The sequence below is a fragment of the Jaculus jaculus genome, chromosome 2 (assembly GCF_020740685.1).
Source record: "Jaculus jaculus isolate mJacJac1 chromosome 2, mJacJac1.mat.Y.cur, whole genome shotgun sequence".
Classification (NCBI taxonomy): Eukaryota; Metazoa; Chordata; class Mammalia; order Rodentia; family Dipodidae; genus Jaculus; species Jaculus jaculus.
The window spans coordinates 199,860,759-199,878,820 of record NC_059103.1 but is presented as its reverse complement, the minus strand read 5'-3'; the positions used below and the strand labels follow the sequence as shown (position 1 = coordinate 199,878,820).

The 18,062-nt window shown below is 45.6% G+C and overlaps 1 protein-coding gene across 1 annotated transcript in view; it reads right to left on the bottom strand.

Annotated features, from left to right (window-relative positions):
* Col22a1 (collagen type XXII alpha 1 chain) overlaps window positions 1-18,062 on the bottom strand; it is a 266,961-nt gene that overhangs the window by 109,791 nt on the left and 139,108 nt on the right. The window contains exons 24-31 of the mRNA XM_012948295.2: window positions 17,716-17,769; window positions 16,738-16,791; window positions 12,606-12,659; window positions 7,682-7,735; window positions 4,929-4,973; window positions 3,784-3,846; window positions 3,465-3,518; window positions 1,385-1,426 (exon numbers count right to left, since the gene is read on the bottom strand). Coding sequence (XP_012803749.2) covers window positions 1,385-1,426; window positions 3,465-3,518; window positions 3,784-3,846; window positions 4,929-4,973; window positions 7,682-7,735; window positions 12,606-12,659; window positions 16,738-16,791; window positions 17,716-17,769 — 420 coding nt within the window. The remainder of the gene's footprint in view (window positions 1-1,384; window positions 1,427-3,464; window positions 3,519-3,783; window positions 3,847-4,928; window positions 4,974-7,681; window positions 7,736-12,605; window positions 12,660-16,737; window positions 16,792-17,715; window positions 17,770-18,062) is intronic.

Below are 18,062 nucleotides of genomic sequence, written 5' to 3'. Positions count from 1 at the left end.
TTAGTAGCCTGCATTGCTCACCTCTGTGTCAGACATCATACACTTTCAACTGCCTGGATTGGAATGGATTTATAGACAACTAACTGCCACCAATTCAAAAGCGAATGATGTCATCAGATAACGTTTGTAGTGGAGAATTTGCCCTTTTGCCATAAGCTGTTGACCTGATATTCCCATCAATGTATTTGAGAAAGGCCTTGAAGATTTTTTTTTTTTGTTCTGTGACTATACAAGTTTATATAAATGCTATGGTGTTCCAAGTGTTTAGGCTGTCTCTCTCCTGCTATCCAAAACTTGAAGCCTCCCCAGTTGTAGACAGTAACCAGCATGTGCTATTCTGGGCAACCTGAACCTGTATTCCTGGACCATAGTCACTCATATTTAACACAGAACAAACCATATCTGATTGCTGTGAAGACAGGAGCTACATATGCACTGGCAGTACTTATCATGCACCAGGGCCTCTATTAAGTACGTTGTATCATTTTAGCTAATTTTCTCTACACATGTGTAAGATACGTGGGGTATAATCTTTTAAGAGACAAGAAAACATATCTTCCAGGAATCAGATGAAACATCAGGACCACAGTACTGAGGAATGACAGCCTGAGAACCAATTCCTTCTGTCCTCACAGCCCTGACTCAACGACACCCACTCACAATGACCACCCCAGGACCATCAGACCACAACCACTCACAATGTCAACCACCCCAGACCATCAGACCATACCCACTTACAATGTCCACCCCAGTACCATCAGACCACAATCCCTCGCAATGTCCATCACAGTGCCTTCAGACAACACCCACTCACAATGTCCACTCCAGTACCCCCAGGGCCAGCAATGAGTCCTATTCTTGAGATCTGTTATTATCTTACCCTGAGCAAATGGCCTCTTTCCCCCAAACCTCATTTTCCCTGAATTTAATGGGTAGATATGTATTCTCAATGTCTAGAACATTTTCTTGTCTCCAGACCTTAGTTTCTATATGTAACATGTGGATATGTATTCTCAGTGTCTAAGACATTTTCTGATAGAGGATTATACTTTTGTTGAATAAAGCAAGTTAACAAAGCAAGCAAGAGTGATTCATAGAAGAGCTTATTTAATTATATATATAACATATATATAATTATAAGTGGTATATAATTATAATAAGTATATAGTATCATATAATATATACTGTGTACATGTATTAGACATACATGTATGTAATTATGTAATGAATACATGTTATACATTATATAATCACAAAACCTTGGAGTAAGTCTAGCTATTCGCAAACTAATAAAAAAGGGGGTTAAAACTAAGCAGTATATGTGTAGGGGATCCCAGTTCCTCAGGAGCTCAGAGAAGAGGGGATGGGAATCAAACTAACTTACAGCTCCAGGTAGCCCAGGGGGACCTTGAGGACCAGCTTCACCCTAGATGAAGAAATGGAAAATAGGTGATCTTAATCCTCCTGTCAAATCATCTTATGCCAGGAAAGGACTGACCAGATCAATTTTCCCAGATAATAGAAACACCTTCCCTTCACCAACTTTGATAAGTGATAGATGATAAATGAGAGATGATTGATAGATGGTAGATGGTAGATGGTAGAAGAAGGGATGATAGATAGACAGGCAGACATGTATATATACATGCACTCTAACTTATAAAATAATTCAGACATGTAAGAATAGGACAGTTTGAAAGTATATCTACTGATCTGTGTAACTGTGGCTTATATAATCATTCCTTAGCCTGGCATGGCAGCACACACCTTTAATCCCAGCACATGGGAAGTAGAGGTAGGAGGATCGCCATGAGTTCGAGACCACCTTGAGACTACATAGTAAATTACAGGTCAGCCATGGCTAAAGTGAGACCCTACCTTAAAAAATAATTTAAATAATCATTCCATATGGTAATGAAGGCATCCATATCTACTATCCTGATAAGGACAATCAGGCTGTTTTGTTCTGAGTTCCATCAAAACAAGCATGTGACATATTACAGTAAGTAGTCCCAAATATGTGTCCTTCAGCTCAATGATCACACAAAGTCCATTCCCCTTAGAAACACCTAGGCCCCTTCCCAGCCCCCTTGGAAGCATCAGACTTTTATCACATGCCCATCCTGGGTGACAGAATTGGTCCCGTGAACAACACTGGAATGAATCTGAATGAGCTGAGTATGAAACCCACCTCCAGACTTATTTTAAACAGCACAATGGCTGATTTCCTTTGGCTTGTTTCTTTCTTGGGAACCAACAAAGATATGGTCATCATTGGTACAGCATCACATGGGAATGAGCGAGACAATGAGGAGGTTGGCGCCACCCCTGACCTGAGGCAACCTGGTCTCAGACCTGTTCTTGGAGGAGGAGCCACAGTAAGGGGATGCTGCCCAAGTCTCTCACCTCATGGGATATGTTAACAAATAAATAAATAGGGTTGACTCACTGAAGGACAAGACAACCCTTAGTAAATGATAATATAATAAAAACAGTCATACCATCCTCTCTCATGATTTATTTTAATACCTAGCACTTCATTCCAAATTGTGTTTTAATTATTTCACGTGTATCAACTCATTTATCTCAGACATATGTTCATAAAGTATTTTTAAATTTTTTATCAGTACACATTGACTGCATAAAATGTATAAAATGATAGGGTTAAAAATGACAGTTTGGGGCTGGAGAGATGGCTCAGCAGTGAAGGCACTTGCCTGCAAAGCCTAACCACCCAAGTATGATTCCCCAGTTCCCACATACAGCCATATGCATGAAGAGGCACACGTATCTGGAGTCTATTTGCTGTAGCAGGAGGTGCTGGTATAGCCATTATCTCTCTCTCTCTCCTCGGAAATAAATCAATACGACAGTTTCATATGTACCTATATTGTTGTTGTTACCTTCTTGTTACTGATCAGGATGCCAGACCAGAAGCAGCGTGAACATGGAAAGGAGAGCCAGGATGAAATGCCAGGGTGCTGAGTCACTGGGAAATGCCAGACCATAGGCTGGACATATCTGTCTGTCTTGGTTTCAAGGGACAGTTCTTGCTTTTTGCCCTGTTTGGTCTCTTGTTCCTTGCTCTGGGGAAGTGGGGGCATCTTCACCTCTGAATAGGTTCTTTAACTTTATCCATGTACATGGTCTGTTTATTACATTTTCTTCAGCTGTCCATGAATGGATGTATAGATGGATGGGTGAGTGTGTGGGTCAATGGATGGACACATGCATGTATGAATGTATGCATGGATGGTAGACTGATTTCCTGGCAGACAGATGGATAAATGGTCATATCATCTCTGACCCCATAATATTTTCTTGATGTTAGATCCCATAGTACACATGGTTTATATCTAACTTATGGCTTCCTCAAGGACATACTTTGGGCCACACAAATACATTCTTTAGGACACAGTAGCTGGAGAGCACTGACGCTGGGGATGAGAGCAGGTAGTACCTACCTTTTCACCTTGAGCACCTTTCGGTCCAGGAAGTCCAAGTTCACCTTTTTCTCCCTATGGTGAAAGATATAATTCAAAAACATTGAAACCCAAGCTAATTTTAAGTCCTGTATCTCCAGGATGCTCTCCCTTTTCCAGAGATGTCTCCTAGAGGCTGTCCACTTGTCCTGATGCATGGGCACTGGTCCTCTTCTGTCACACTGGGAAGCACTCTAGTCACCCAGTAAAATAACCATCCTAAGGGCCCAGGACTTGAGAAGGGCTTGCTTTCCGTGGGCATAGGCAAAGTGCCTTGGTGTGATGAGACAGCCACACTTACCCGGTCTCCTTTCTCTCCCCGCACACCGGGGAAGCCTGGAGCTCCTGGCAGGCCTGCTTCTCCCTGCGAGATCAAAATGGAAGCTCTGACCATTAGGCAGCAGTGAGAAGGCTTTCCTGTGACACAGGTCTTGGGCCACATGCTCTCCATCTCCTACCCCCAGAGAGCTTCAGGCTTAGTGGACAATTTGTTATTGGGGTACCCTCAAGATTTTTCCCACTTGGGCCATTTCCTCTCCTGAAATAACCTCATGGTGCCTCTGAGTAACTAACTCCTCCTTACTCTTCGGGGCTCAACCTTGATGTCAGCTCTTCACCATCTTTCTGACATTTTCCCACATCACCTGCGGTCCTTCTGCTCTTCTCCCTGAGTCTGTCCAGTCATTCTCGTGTCCAGTTTGCCTGAGGTCATGACTGAGACACTGTTCAAAGTGTGAAACTTACGTTTTCATTTTATAAGGCTCACAGTTCAGACTCTCTTGCATCTCATTATGCTTTGGGCTTCTGAACAGTGTTGGGAACGACAGAGACTACAGGAACTGTTGAGCTTGGACTGGATGGACTGGCTGTTTTGCGTCATGAGATGGCGATGAGTTTATGGAGGCCGCGGGCAGAACGTGGTGGTTTGAATGTAAAAGTGTCCCAATAGCCTCATGTGTCTGTGACTAAGCCTCATACTTGACCAGAGCTCACAGAACCCTTGGGAGGTGGAGCCTTGCTGGAGGAGGTATGCCACTGGAGGTGGGTCTTAGCGTTTCATAATCCAGCCCCCTTGCCAGTGTCAGATACGTCACTTGTTCTGCTTCCTCCCAGGCCAGTGTGAGATATGATGTCTCAGCTTCCCGCTCTTGTCATGCTTTCTCTGCCATGAAAAAACTTCCCCGTGGTAGTATAAAACTGAAATAAAGCCTTTCCCTCCACAAGTGTCTTCTGCTCACAAGAAAGTAACCATGACGGACCCCAGTGCTCTGCACATCCCCTGAAGCACAGGTGTACTACAAGCTACCGAGCCAATAAGTGAAGGCAGGAGAAAAATGTAATGAGAAAGGATTGTCTGTCTTGGCACCTAAAGAATTTGTATAATACCTAGTATATAACAATGAGTGAGCGAATAAGTGAAATGAATTAAAATGTGAATGAACAAACCTTTTCTCCAGGTTGACCCGCCAGGCCCTGCTCCCCAACTTCACCCTGAAAATAGAGTAAGAGATGCTCTGTCATCTTCTCTGCAAACCTTCAGAATTGGCTGCTACTCCCCAGTTGGGGATACAGCCATAGTGCCTGCCAGCCAGAACCCTGGGCTGTCTAATACAGAGCACAGTTAAAGACCCAGATCATGGTGTGAAAACCAAATGCTCAGCATTTCTGCAGAGACGCAGAGAGAACTTCTGTGCCCTTCATCTTTTGCTTCTCCACATCACCCCCATAAGGACACAAGGGGGCTTCCAGAGTTCATGAAATCTGAATTTAACCCTGAACATAAGCACTTTACCCAGAACACCAAGGAGCCAAATCTATGCTGTCCCAATCCATTCCAATTCTGGGTCTTAGGAGCAGACATACAAGGGAATCTTCGACTCTATGCTTGGTCCAGCAATGAAGGAAGAGCTGCTGAAAATGTTCCTGAGTGGCTCATGTGTCGTGATTGAAGTTTAGTCTCATTTCATGAACACAGGTAGATCCCTGTGTTCTGACTCAGGGATGAGGTTTATTTTTCTTTCCCCAGGCTTGCTGTGATAAAGGAGCCTTCTAACTGAGTGTACATTCAGAACCCAAGCTGACATTAGAAACCAAGCCCCCGCGAGGAGCACAGTGGTCCTTGCTCCTTGGAAATGTTCTCATCACAAGGTTTCTGCTATGGACCATTTCCCTGGCATGCTTTTTCTAAGACACAATCTTCAATGTGGTGGTATTAAGGACCTTTGAGTGGCCTTCCCGTCACATGACAGTGCGGCTATAAGACACTATCTACAAAGCAGACAGACTTCTCCACACACCAAATCTACTGCCACCGTGACCTTGAACTTCCCAGGCTCCAGAACTGTGAGAAATTAATTTCTCTTGTTTGTGTTTTACCTAGACTACAGCATTTTGTTCTCGTATGAGCCTAAAGAACTAAAAGAGGCCTCACTGCACTATGTGGAGAGGCTGGCATAGACGACACAGACCAGACAGCCTTCAGCCCCATCCCAGCACCTCAAGCTGTCTCAGCCCCCGGGCCCTGGGGTATCACTGGTGCAGCAACAAGTTTGCGGCTGGGGAGTGAGTACAATTTCTAACTAACCAGAGATGCCTTGAAAATCAACAACTCTGAGTGACGGTGCATGCTTAATATTCGTTATGCTGTTTAGAAAACCCTCTGGTGTACATTTCCATGGGAAACTGGTCGGTGGACACATGAAAGAATGAACGCAGCTGGGGTCTGCTTGCACATAAAGATTTCCTCTCAGCTGTGTCAGACCCAGCTGGTACTTGGTAGTGAAGACCAGCACTGCTTCCTGTTATGACGGAGGGAGGGAGGTAGGGAGGAAGAGGAGGAGGAGGAAGAACAGGAGGAGAAGGGAGAAGGGAAGGGAAGGTGGAAGGACACAGAAGGAAAGAGGAAGGGGCTGGAGGAAACCAAAGGCATTCTCAGTGTGACCATGCACCCCGCCCTTCTTATAGCCTGCAGGGTACCACATCTGGAGTCAGCACATTGGAGTGCTGTGCACACCGCAATGCACTCATCGCTTCCCTGGGTTTGCAGCACACATGTCCTGAACAGAACTGTGCAAATCTTCATCTCCCACCATGTCCCCTTAGATCTGCTCAAATGGTAAGATGTCTGTAGTGGGACTCGCCTCCTGGAAGCTGTGGGAGAATGAGCTGAGTGGCCAGACAGAAGCTCTAAAGGCCGTTGAAGTGCTCCCTGAATTTACGCCACTGACCAGAAATGGGGCGACCACATGTGCCTCCCACAGTCAGGACGAGGCCGTCAGCGCTGCACCATATACTTTGTACAGCCCAGACAACTTGTGCTCTGCTGGGCTGACTCTTCAAACTACCCGAGTCATGAAAACCCAGTGTTCCCAAGTGTGGGCTGGAAACAGGCACATGCTGGGGAAACCCACCATTGCACTTGGACAGCTCAACACAGCGGGGCAGGAGCTGAACACAGTCTGTCCCTGTCACCAAGTCTCCAGCCTTGCTAGTCTCTCCAAATGTGTACATGCATGTTCATACATGTACACGTGCACACACACATACACACTCCAGTCCTCTCTTTCATGCCTCCTGCATTCCAAGCCAAAGCCATGTTGAAATGATAAGTTGTGGTGTCCCGGGAAGCAAGATCCTGCAGCGAAGTCTGGGCACAGAGTGACGGTCATTCATACATGGCACTGGGCTGTCTACACTCCAAGTAGCGCCTTGTCCAGCAATCCATCTGGCAGCCAGCATCCTCACTGCCCCCCTCCCCACGTGTGCCCAGCATCATGGACTCCAGACTGCTCCCCATGGGGCTTCTTCGCTCCTGCTCCTCTGAGAGGCCCAGGCACTGGAGGTCATTAGAGGAGCAGGGGAAATAAAAAGCTAAAGAAGAGAGGGCTCCCAGGCCAAGCTAGTCAGAGGATGTGATATCTTTCTCCCAGCTCTTCTTGAACATCCCCTCCTGCTTTGTGACTCCCTGGCAGGATCACTCTACTCCCTAACACCTTCTGCCCAGGAGAGGCCCTTGGCTCTGCTGTTGCCAGGCTCAAGGAAGCACGCCATCCCTGAAGGAGCCCCGTGGTCCTGCAGGCCTGTTTAATTGTCCTTTCCCGTCATCTATGTGCCTCCTGCCAGTCTGCCGATGACACATGCTGTGGCTGATGAGGCGAGGTAAGGAGGAGCAGGCATAACATAGCGGAGCCCAGTCCTACCCGAGGTCCCGGCTTCCCTGGCAGGCCGCCTTCCCCGCGGTCCCCTGGTTCTCCCTGTGGGGACACAAATCAGTGTGATGGTTAATTTCTAAAGTCAACTGGATTGGATCAAGAATCAAGTAAGAAACTCACCTTTGGGGAAACTCTGTGAGGGAACTTCAGAAAGGATTAACTCTGAGTGGGGTAACACCTTGCCCCAGAGTGGGAAGCCCTTTGGTGACAGTTTGTACAGTTTTTGTATAAAGAAGTTCCAAGAAAAAGTGGCCTTTATGAGCTGTGAAAGTAGCAGCAAGTCACTGTGGCCATGGTGAATACCAGTAATTTGAATGAGGGCAGGAAAGAGGGAAATGGTACCAACACATGACATGTCTATACAAAGTTTGTACTTCATTTTTTAAAAAAGTGACCCCTTTCCCTGCCTCCCTTGTTCCTGGATGGTGAGTGTGTCTACCCTGTAGATCCCATCATTCAGCCCCGAGATGCAGCTTCTTCAGCCTGCCAACAAGGACTGAAGACAAGTGACTCTCTTTTTTTTTTTTCCTGAGGCAAGCCCAGAAGACTGCTGTTTTGTTTTGTTTTTGCAAGACAGAGTGTGTGAGAGAGAGAGAGAGAGAACTGGTGCACCAGGGCCTCCAGACAATGCAATAGAACTCCAGATGTGTGTGCCCCCTTGTGTGCATATGCGACCTTGTATGCTTGTGTCCTCTGTGTCTGGCTTACATAGGACCTGGAGAGTCAAACATGAGTCATTAGGCTTTGCAGGAAAGCACCTTGCCCACTAAGCAATCTCTCCAGCCCCAGGGGCTCTTTAGGAATCTTTCAGGCCTTCAGGACCAGATTAGGGCTGCTGAGGCATCCAGACTCATAGCCTGAGCAGCTACCAGGTTCTCATACTCTCTTTAGACAGCTGATGTTGGAGAGTCCAGCCTCTACTGTATAAGTCAAACTAATAAGGCCCCTTGTTAATATTCTATCAGCCTCTTAATCTAAAGAACTCTCCATATGATGGAGAATGGAATTTCAAAGGGGAAAGTGTGTGTGGGGGAGGGAGGAAATTACCACTGGACATTTTTTTTTTATAATCATGGAAAATGTTAATAAAAATTAAAAAAAAAAAAAGAACTCAGACCAAGATAGACTCAGCAAAGAAAGGACCCCACTTGAACTAAACCAACCCAGTGCTGGGTACAAAAGGTTGGGAGTAAGTCCACCTTTACATGGATGGATCTGAACTCCAGTTCTGTGCAGTTACCTAAGCAACACCTTGTACATTCCATGTTCCACAGCTCTAACATGATATAAAGATGTCTAATTGAGTATGAGTGGCACTCTTTTACTTGTGAGAGATTTAGATGAAGGAAAGTGTTACTTAAATGTTTTTGAGTTAGCCAAGCCATTATCCTTTGAAAGACAATAGAGAAAGACACAGAATATTTATATAAAATGGCTGTGAGTGGTGATACCCAAGGAACTAAAAGAATATTCCACAGAGAGCCTTCTACACCTGTGTTTATCACAGCATTCCTCACAGCAGACAAGTTATGGAGTCAGCCATTAAAAGATACATGGATATGCAGAGACATTTATCATACCAATAACTGTGGGCTAACTCCACAAGGCATGACCCATATACTTCAACAAGGAGGGGTCAATGGGGAGGGGGGAGGTCATGGATGAGCCTAATAATGGTACCAAACTGCCTGTATTTGTTGAACAGAAAACTAATAAAAAGGGCTGGAGAGATGGCTTAGCGGTTAAGCGCTTGCCTAGGAAGCCTAAGGACCCCAGTTTGAGGCTCAATTCCCCAGGACCCATGTTAGCCAGATGCACAAAGGGGCGCACGTGTCTGGAGTTCATTAGCAGTGGCTGGAAGCCCTGGTGCACCCATTCTCTCTCTGTCACACTCAAATAAATAAATAAAAATAAAACAAAAATTTTTTAAAAAGAAAGCTAATAAAAAATAAATTTAAAAATTAATTAATTATTTAATTAATTTTTTTAAAGATGCATGGAAAAGGAAAATGAGGTATGTGCAGTCAATGGAATTTTACTCAGCCTTGAAGAAGAACAAAATTAGGTTGTTTTCTGTAAAATGGAGGTAATAGAGATACTCTTACTAAGTGAAATAAGATGGACCCAGAAAGATAAGCATCACATGTTGGAAATAATGGGGGGAAGTAAGCGGAGAGGTTGAATGCAGTCAAAGTACATAATATACTTGTATGAACACATCTTTATGAAACCCAGAATTATGTACAATAAATAGCTATGAATGATTTTATACCTATACTTACTCTACATTTTACAAATTATTTATTTGCAAGAGAGAGAGGGAGAGAGGATGGGCATGCCATGGCCTCTAGCCACTGCAAAAACAAAAAAAAAAACTCCAGATGCATGAGCTACCTTGTGCAGCTGGCTTACCTGGGTACTGGGGCATTAAGCCTGTGTGCTTGTGTGCTTAGGTTTCACAGGCAAGCACCTTAACTGCAAAGCCATCTTCCTAGCCCTTATCCTACATTTTATTATGAAAAATATTTCTCAGAAAAAATTCCCATAATATTAAAATTTTTCTTTCAAGGGCCAATAGCAATCATGTTGAGTCTAATGCATATTTGCAGTGAAAAAGTAAAGTTCACTGTTACCACTGACCATGCTTATTTATTCACATGAAGTATTTAAGAAGTGGACTTGCTTTCCCACCTCTTGGTGACTATCTCCTGCCTGAATGTCCCTTTCATAATAATACTAGAATATGCCCAGTGGTATAGTTTTTAATTATTATTTTTTAAATTTTACTTATTTGCAAAGAGCAGGGAGAGAATAAATGGATGTAAACCAGGGTCTTATCTATAAGAAACAAATTCCAGATGCAAGTGCCACTTTGCACATCTGGCTTCATGTGAGTAATGGGGAATCTAACCCGGGCCAACCCAGCCTAGCAGACTTTGCAAGCAAGGTCCTTTAGCCACTGAACCGTATCTCCACACTGGTAGAGTTTTTTTTTAATTTATTTTTTTTTATTTCTTTGTTTCGTTTTGAGGCAAGCTCAACAGGCTGCTCTTTCTTATATTTTCTGTTTTAAAAGATTTATTTGTTTGAGACACAGAGGGAGAGAAAGAAAGTGAGAATGGACACTCAGGGCCTCTAGCCACTGCAAACGAACTCCAGATGCATGCACCACCATGTGCATCTGGCTTATGTGGGACATGGAGAATCAAACATGGGTCCTCAGACTTCGCTGCAAATACGCATTAGACTCAACATGACTGCTTTCTACCCTTGAAAGGGAATTTTTAATATTATGGGAAATGTTTTTCCAATAAATATTTTTTTCAGATTTTTCATAGTAAAATGTAGGATAAGGGCTGGGGAGATGGTTTTGCAGTTAAGGTGCTTGCCTGTGAAACCTAAGGAGCCAGGTTTCATTCCCCAGCACCCACATAAGTCAGATGCACAAGGTAGCTCAAGCATATGGAGTTTGTTTGCAGTGGCTAGAGGCTCTGGCATGCCCATCCTCTCTCCCTTTGTCTCTCTCTCTTCAAATAAATAAAATATTTTTAAAATATTTTATTTATTCATTTGAGAGAGAGTTACAGAAATAGGCAGGCAGAAAGAGAGAGAGAGAGAATGCACATGCCAGGGCCTCCAGTGACTGTAAATGAACTCCAGATGTGTGTGCCTCCTTGTGCATCTGGCTTACAGGGGTACTGGGGAGTTGAACCTGGGTCCTTTGGCTTTGCAAGCAAGCACATTAGCCACTAAGCTACCTCTCCAGCCCTAAATAAAATACTTTTAAAATGTAGAATAAGTATAGATATAAGATCATTTATAGCTATTTACCATACATAATTCTGGGTTTCATAAAGATGTGTTCATACAAGCATATTATGTACTTTGACTGCATTCAACCTCTCCCCTTACTTCCCCCATTATTTCTAAAAGGTGATGCTTATCTTTCTGGGTCTGTCTTATTTCACTTAATAAGAGGATCTCTACTATATCCATGCTTTAACCACTAAGCCATTTCTCCAACCCCCAAACTGGCTTTTCTTTATGTAAGAGAAAAAGAGAGAAAGGGAGGGAGAGAATTGGTGTGCCAGGGCCCCTATCCACTGTAATAAAACTCCAGGTGCATGCACCACCTGGTGCACATGTACGACCCTGCGCACTTGCATCACCTTGTTTGCCTGGCTTATGTGGGACCTGAAGAGTCCAGCATGATTCCTTAGGCTTCACAGATAAGCACCTTAACTACTAAGCCATCTCTCTAGCCCCACACTGGTATAGTTTTTAAAAGTCTTCTTCTATGTCAGTAAGGGTGGCTGAAAATTTGATTCAGATACTTATAACAGAATCATTTTAAAGCCCAAGGCTTACAGATCCTTTCCCATTCATGTAACCAGAAACAAGGAGCTCTCTCCCATTTCCGACCTTATCATGCACACTTGTCAATCAAGACAATGCTTGGGAAGTCAATACATTTTCAAAACCAGTAATCAAAGATTTTCTTTGCCCCTGTGGGGAGTGTGTGTGTATATGTGTGTCTGTGTGTACATGTTTCTGCGTATTTTCATGTGAATGCTGGTGCATGTGCACATAATTGTGCATGCGTACGGAGGTCAGAGGACACCTTGGGTGTCCTTCATTAGGAGCAGTCAGCCTCACAGTGGCCTAAAGATTCCAAAGTGGGCTAGGATAGACTGGCTGGTCAACAAGTTCTTCTGCCTCTGTGTCCCAGAGCTGGATTGTGAGTGTGTGCACACACCTACCTTCGTCTTTGTTTTGTAACAAGGATTGTGGGGATCAAGATCAAGTCTTCATGTTTATAAGGTGAGCACTTTCCCAATTAAGCCATCACCCCGGCTCCTGCTCCCTGCTGTGTTTTTGATTTCAGAAGTCATGTCCACCTATAAGAACTGACCTTGGAGCCGGGCAAGCCTGGTGGTCCGTTCAGTCCATCCCTTCCTGGGGGACCCTAGATGGAGAGAGGAAAGGAATAAAATGGGGGGGGAGCATATTTAAGGAAGCTACCTAAAATCAGGAGCTGCCCCCGTAACTAGACTGGGGTTCACACAGCACAGACCCCATCCCTGCACCAGCTGTATCCTCTCCCCAGAGGAACCCGTTTATGCTGGCCAAACTTTCTCTTTGTTTTGCCACAAATGACACAACTACTACCCTCTGGTTAATACCCCAGTTCCAGTTCTTTTTTTTTTTTTTTTTTTTGAGGTAGGGTCTCACTCTGGTCCAGGCTGACCTGGAATTAACTCTGTAGTCTCAGGGTGGCCTTGAACTCACGGTGATCCTCCTACCTCTGCCTCCCGAGTGCTGGGATTAAAGGCGTGCGCCACCACGCCCGGCTCAGTTCCAGTTCTTGAGTGTGCGGGTTGAGGAGGGGCAAGACAGTCTCCCGAGCCTTCTACCCAAGGCTCCATTCCTAACCCCAGCTTCTCAGAGGCCCCAAGGGTAGCAGCGCCACCCATCTTCCAACCTCAGCTCCCGAGAGTCGAGGGCAGCGCCACCCACTCTACCCCTGCGCTCTCTCCATAGTCTCCTGATGTCACGTTTCTCCCTGCCCGCTGACGTCCTTTCTTCCTCTTGTTCTTTGCAGGACAAAGTCCTCAGTCTCTGGGTATCTTTGGCATCACTTGCACTTCTGAGGAGCTCCGTTTTGTATGGTGCTTCCTCCACCCCATCTTATGACAAGACCCAGGTGTGTGTAGCAGACGAGATAAGGGACCGGAGGCAGGTTGAAGTCCTCAAGGTCACTCCCTGTGATGGGAGCCGCAGCGCATCTTAACTTCACTTCTAGGTTCGTTCCACTAACCCTAAGACGCTTTATCTTAACCTTCGCTCTGCTGGCCTGATACTCTCTATGAAATGCAGCCTGACCTTAAACTTGAAGAAATCCTCCTGCCTCAGCCTCAGCAATGCTGAGATAATGATAAAAATAAGAGCAAGGCATCCCCCCATCTTGTACGCAGTTAGTCTGGGTGCATCCTAGAAAGGAGAAACCTGCCCTGGTGGAGCCAACAGCCAGCGCTAGGAACACAAAGATGTTATAATAAATTCTACACAATCGGTGACAAACCCAAAGACCAAAAGTGAGCTTGGGAGCTCGAAATGGCCCTGACTCACTGAGATGCCGGCTGACCTCCAGCCATTGTCTTGTTCTGGTTTCACTCCTTGGGGCCTTTTCATTTGAAGGAGTTTTTCTCAGTGTGTGCTTGTCCACACAATCTCTTGACCAATTAGGATGCCCATACCCATTCAAATTAACCAACCTGGCTCATCCTTACATTCAGACAGGAGCCAATTAGCCTCAGTCTTGAGATGAATCACCCTCTATCCACAACGCGATTGGAAACTGCTTCTAGGACAGCTCGCTGTTGCAGGGAGCTGATATCTTACTTTGACTTCTCAATAAAGTCCTGCTCACTCATCCTTCCTCGGTCAACTGCATTGGTCCTTCTTCACGGTCATAAGAGAATGAACTCAACTCCAAACTCCAGCCCAGGAAGTTGGAAACATTCTTAAGTGTGCACCATTATTCTAGGCCTAAAAGTTAATGTTTTGGACCAGAGAGATGGCTTAGCAGTTAAGGTGCTTGCCTGCAAAGCCCAAGGACCAAGGTTTGATTTCTCAGGACCATAGGCAAGATGTACAAGGTGGCACATGCATTTGAAGTTTGTGTGCAGTGTCTAGAGACTCTGACGTGCCCATTTTACTCTCTCTCTCTCTTTCTCAAATAACTAAATAACTTTTTTAAAGATAAAAACAAAGATAATTTTTTAATAAACCTGCCCCCATTCTTCTAAATTGGAATGTGCTGTCCTCCAGTTTAAGACTTGTCCCTCTGTCCACAGTCTGAGCCACAGCCTTGTCTTAATAAAACTGTAAATGAAATCTATGTTCTCACAACTCCCTCCTCTGAATGTTTACTCTCATATTTACTCTGTTTTGCTTTTTAGGTTTTTTCTGGGTGGGGGGATGCTATTTTTTGTTACTTGGTTTATTTTGTTTTCTCTTGTTTTGTTTGTGACAGAGTCTCATGTAGCCCCAAGTGGCCTGAAAATCAATATAAAATCAAGACTGACCTAAAAATTGTGAGAATCTACCCTTGTGCTACAATTGCAGGTTTATGGCCATGCCTAAATTGATACACACACACTTTCATATGAGCACATTGGGTCAGGTGAGATTAATGCACCTGAGCTGTTAGGCAGTCCTGACACTCAGGCACAATGCTCACTGGGACACTATAGTTGACTGTGTTCAAGGACCGGCTGTTGGTGACAGCGCTCTTCACCAGGTGTTCTTCCAGATCCTCATACACTCACCTGAGTGCACAGCCAGATTTATTTCCTATGCCCTTTGTCACAGTGCCCTGGAAGTTGAGCAGCACTTTAGATGCCAAGGCAGCAGCCATCTCTGCTCCTCTCCTGGGTCCTCCATCCACCTCTACCAGAGGCTCTGCAGCCCATTGAGAAGACCTGCTGTGGGCTGCACAGTCTACTTCCCCGACGCCTCCCTTGTCCAACCCACCATGGGTGCTGTGGCCTTCCCACCAGGCAGCTCATGGGGCAAAACCTTAATGGTCTTGGCAGAATGAAGACATCCTAGAGAGCCACTTTTATGACCCTCACTTTGGCTCTCAGACTGTTGAAACAATGGCCCCCAAGAAAATTTTGGAATTTCTTCTGGAATTTTATGCTGAAAGTTGGTACCAGCCATAAGGGAAGCTTTTCTCCCAGGAAGAGATTTTACACAGTTCTGGTAACGTGCCAACCACCTTGCTGGAGAGACTGAAGCACAGGAAATGATGGGCCAATGACGGGTGGCTCCACACCTTGACCAGGATTCCTATTCACACCTCTTGCCTTCTATTTAAACCTGAACCACATATCATATCCCAAAGGCAAACTTGGGGGCCACTGGGCCCTTCCATTCATTCCTCACCCTGATGTGGCCATATTGAATAAATCTCCTTTCTCTACCTCTGACCTGTACTTGTCTCTGATGAACAAATTGAGGATGAATGGCCTGAGCCTAGGTCGTCAGAGCTGCCAGACTGGACTAGTTGAGTTCTCATTGGTGAGGCAAAATTCCTGACAAAGGCACTTTAAAGGAGGAAGAGTTTGTTTCACTCACAGATCCAGGTCACAGTCCATCACGGCAGGGAAGGCGCAGCGGCAGGAGCGTGTGGCAGCTGGTCGCATTCAATCCTCAGCAAGGAGGCAGAGTGCGGTGCACACAGCCACGCAGCCAGCTCTCTCCATTGTGTGCCTCCCAGGGCCCCAGGCCAGAAGCAGTGCTGCCCTCAGTTAGCGTGGCTCTTCCCACTTCAACTAACCTAACCTGGAAACTCCCTCACAGACATGTCCAGAGATTAACCATCACCCTGGCCAAAGGCTCTGACTCTAACAACTCCAAACATGACTTGTCATAAACAGATCCCTGGGAGTGGAGAAAAGGCTCCAAGGGTAGCTCAACAAGCCTGTCTAGAACCTGGCCATAGAATGCAGAGTGCTCACAAGCTACTCCAAAAGTCACGCTTGTCAGCGCCAAGGAAACATGTCTACCCTTAACTGCACAGCTCTTGTGTGACATTGAAGTTGGCTGAGCTCCACTCACAGGGCTCTGAAGCCACCAGAACCCCTGGCATTCCAGTGTCTTTCTCAATGTACAAGAGGGAAACAAGATCAGAACTATGTGGAGAAGGAGGCCATGGAAACAGGACAGCCACTGCTCTTGAGCTCTGGGTATTCCTTAAAGATAAGTCATCATATTTTCAAATGCAAATGGCAATAGAATGTGCCTGTGGGACTGACAGTGTGGGTTGCAGCCTGGAGAAAGTGGCCCATTCCACACCCTGAGGAGGTGGCAGGCTGCACAGAAGGGAGAAGCAGGCTGAATCAGGCTTGGGGCCCAGTGGCAAGGAAGGATATTTTGCAAGGCTCTGAAGAACACCCTGGAGCTGGGACAGGCCATTGCTGACGTGGGACCACAGAGGACAGGCAGGGCATAAGCAGAACACGCACTGGGACACTCACCGCATGCCCCGGTGGCCCAGGCTTTCCTGGGAAGCCGATCTCTCCAGGTAAACCCTGAAAATGGAACCATACAAACTTCTAGTCAGGTGATCCAATGACCAGAACCTTGTCCCAACACTGTTCCTGGTCTATGCCTCTGCTTCTAAAGAAGGTACTTTGAGGTATCTGTCAGTTTCCCTGCCAGCCACTGAGAAATGCAGAATGGTTACATCTCTACAGCCAATGAGCTAACAGCTTATCTGCTCCGCAGTGAGGGCCCTGTCACGGCCATCATGCTCCATCCCACTGTTGAGGACAGACAGGTGGGCTCACTTCCCTCTGCCCAGTGCTGGGTTTGCTCCACCCAGCTCCTACTATGGAGTCAGCTCCCCAGGTTCTCCCTGAAAGATGGGAGGAGAGAATGTTAATAAACACTGGTCCTGGTTCTCTGTTTGACCTGGAAGTCAAGCACAAACTACTATGCACTCTTGAATAGACAGCCCAGCATGACATACCTCCTCTGCCATGTATTAAGAAATTGCCAACCAGGGGGCTGGAGAGACGGCTTAGCAGTTAAGTGCTTGCCTGTGAAGCCTAAGGACCCTGGTTTGAGGCTCGACTCCCAGGTCTCACATAACCCAGACGCACAAGGGGGCGCATGCATTTGGAGTTCATTTGCAGTGGCTGCGGGCCCTGGCATGTCCATTCTCTATCTATCTGCCTCTCTCTCTCTCTCTCTCTGGTTGTAGCTCTCAAATAAATAAATAAAAATAAAAAAAATTTTTAAAAATAGAAATTGCCAACCAATGATCTATGTTGGCTTAAATGTTACTTATATCCAACTGGGGCCAAAAGCCTGAATGAGAATTTAGAGACTAATAGGTAACTGCGTTAGTGGGCTCCATCTGTCCATGGTCTTTGTCCTGGACTTGAGTGTCCCACCAAACACAAATATACCATCATAGTACCCTTGTGAGAGAAAATCAAAACCAGACTTACCGGGGGGCCTCCTGGTCCAGGGGGGCCTAAAACACCAGGTGGTCCAGGGGGACCCTGTGAAGAGACAATAGGGTGGTCTAAGAGAAACCTCCTGATGTGAGCTGGCATTCGATGGAGAAAATGGATGGCGTGCATGAGCTCCATGTATAATGTGATGTTCCAAACAGAAACAAGCAAAAGTCAAAAAAATTCATTCTTTGCTAAAATAAATCTACAAAATGCTGATAAGCTTCACATTTACACTTGGGCAATGGGTACTGAACACTGGCCGTTTTAATCCGGCCTCATGTCTAAATGGTCTGCACAGTTAAAGAGAACACTTGGACACACAGGGCTCTTTCAGAACA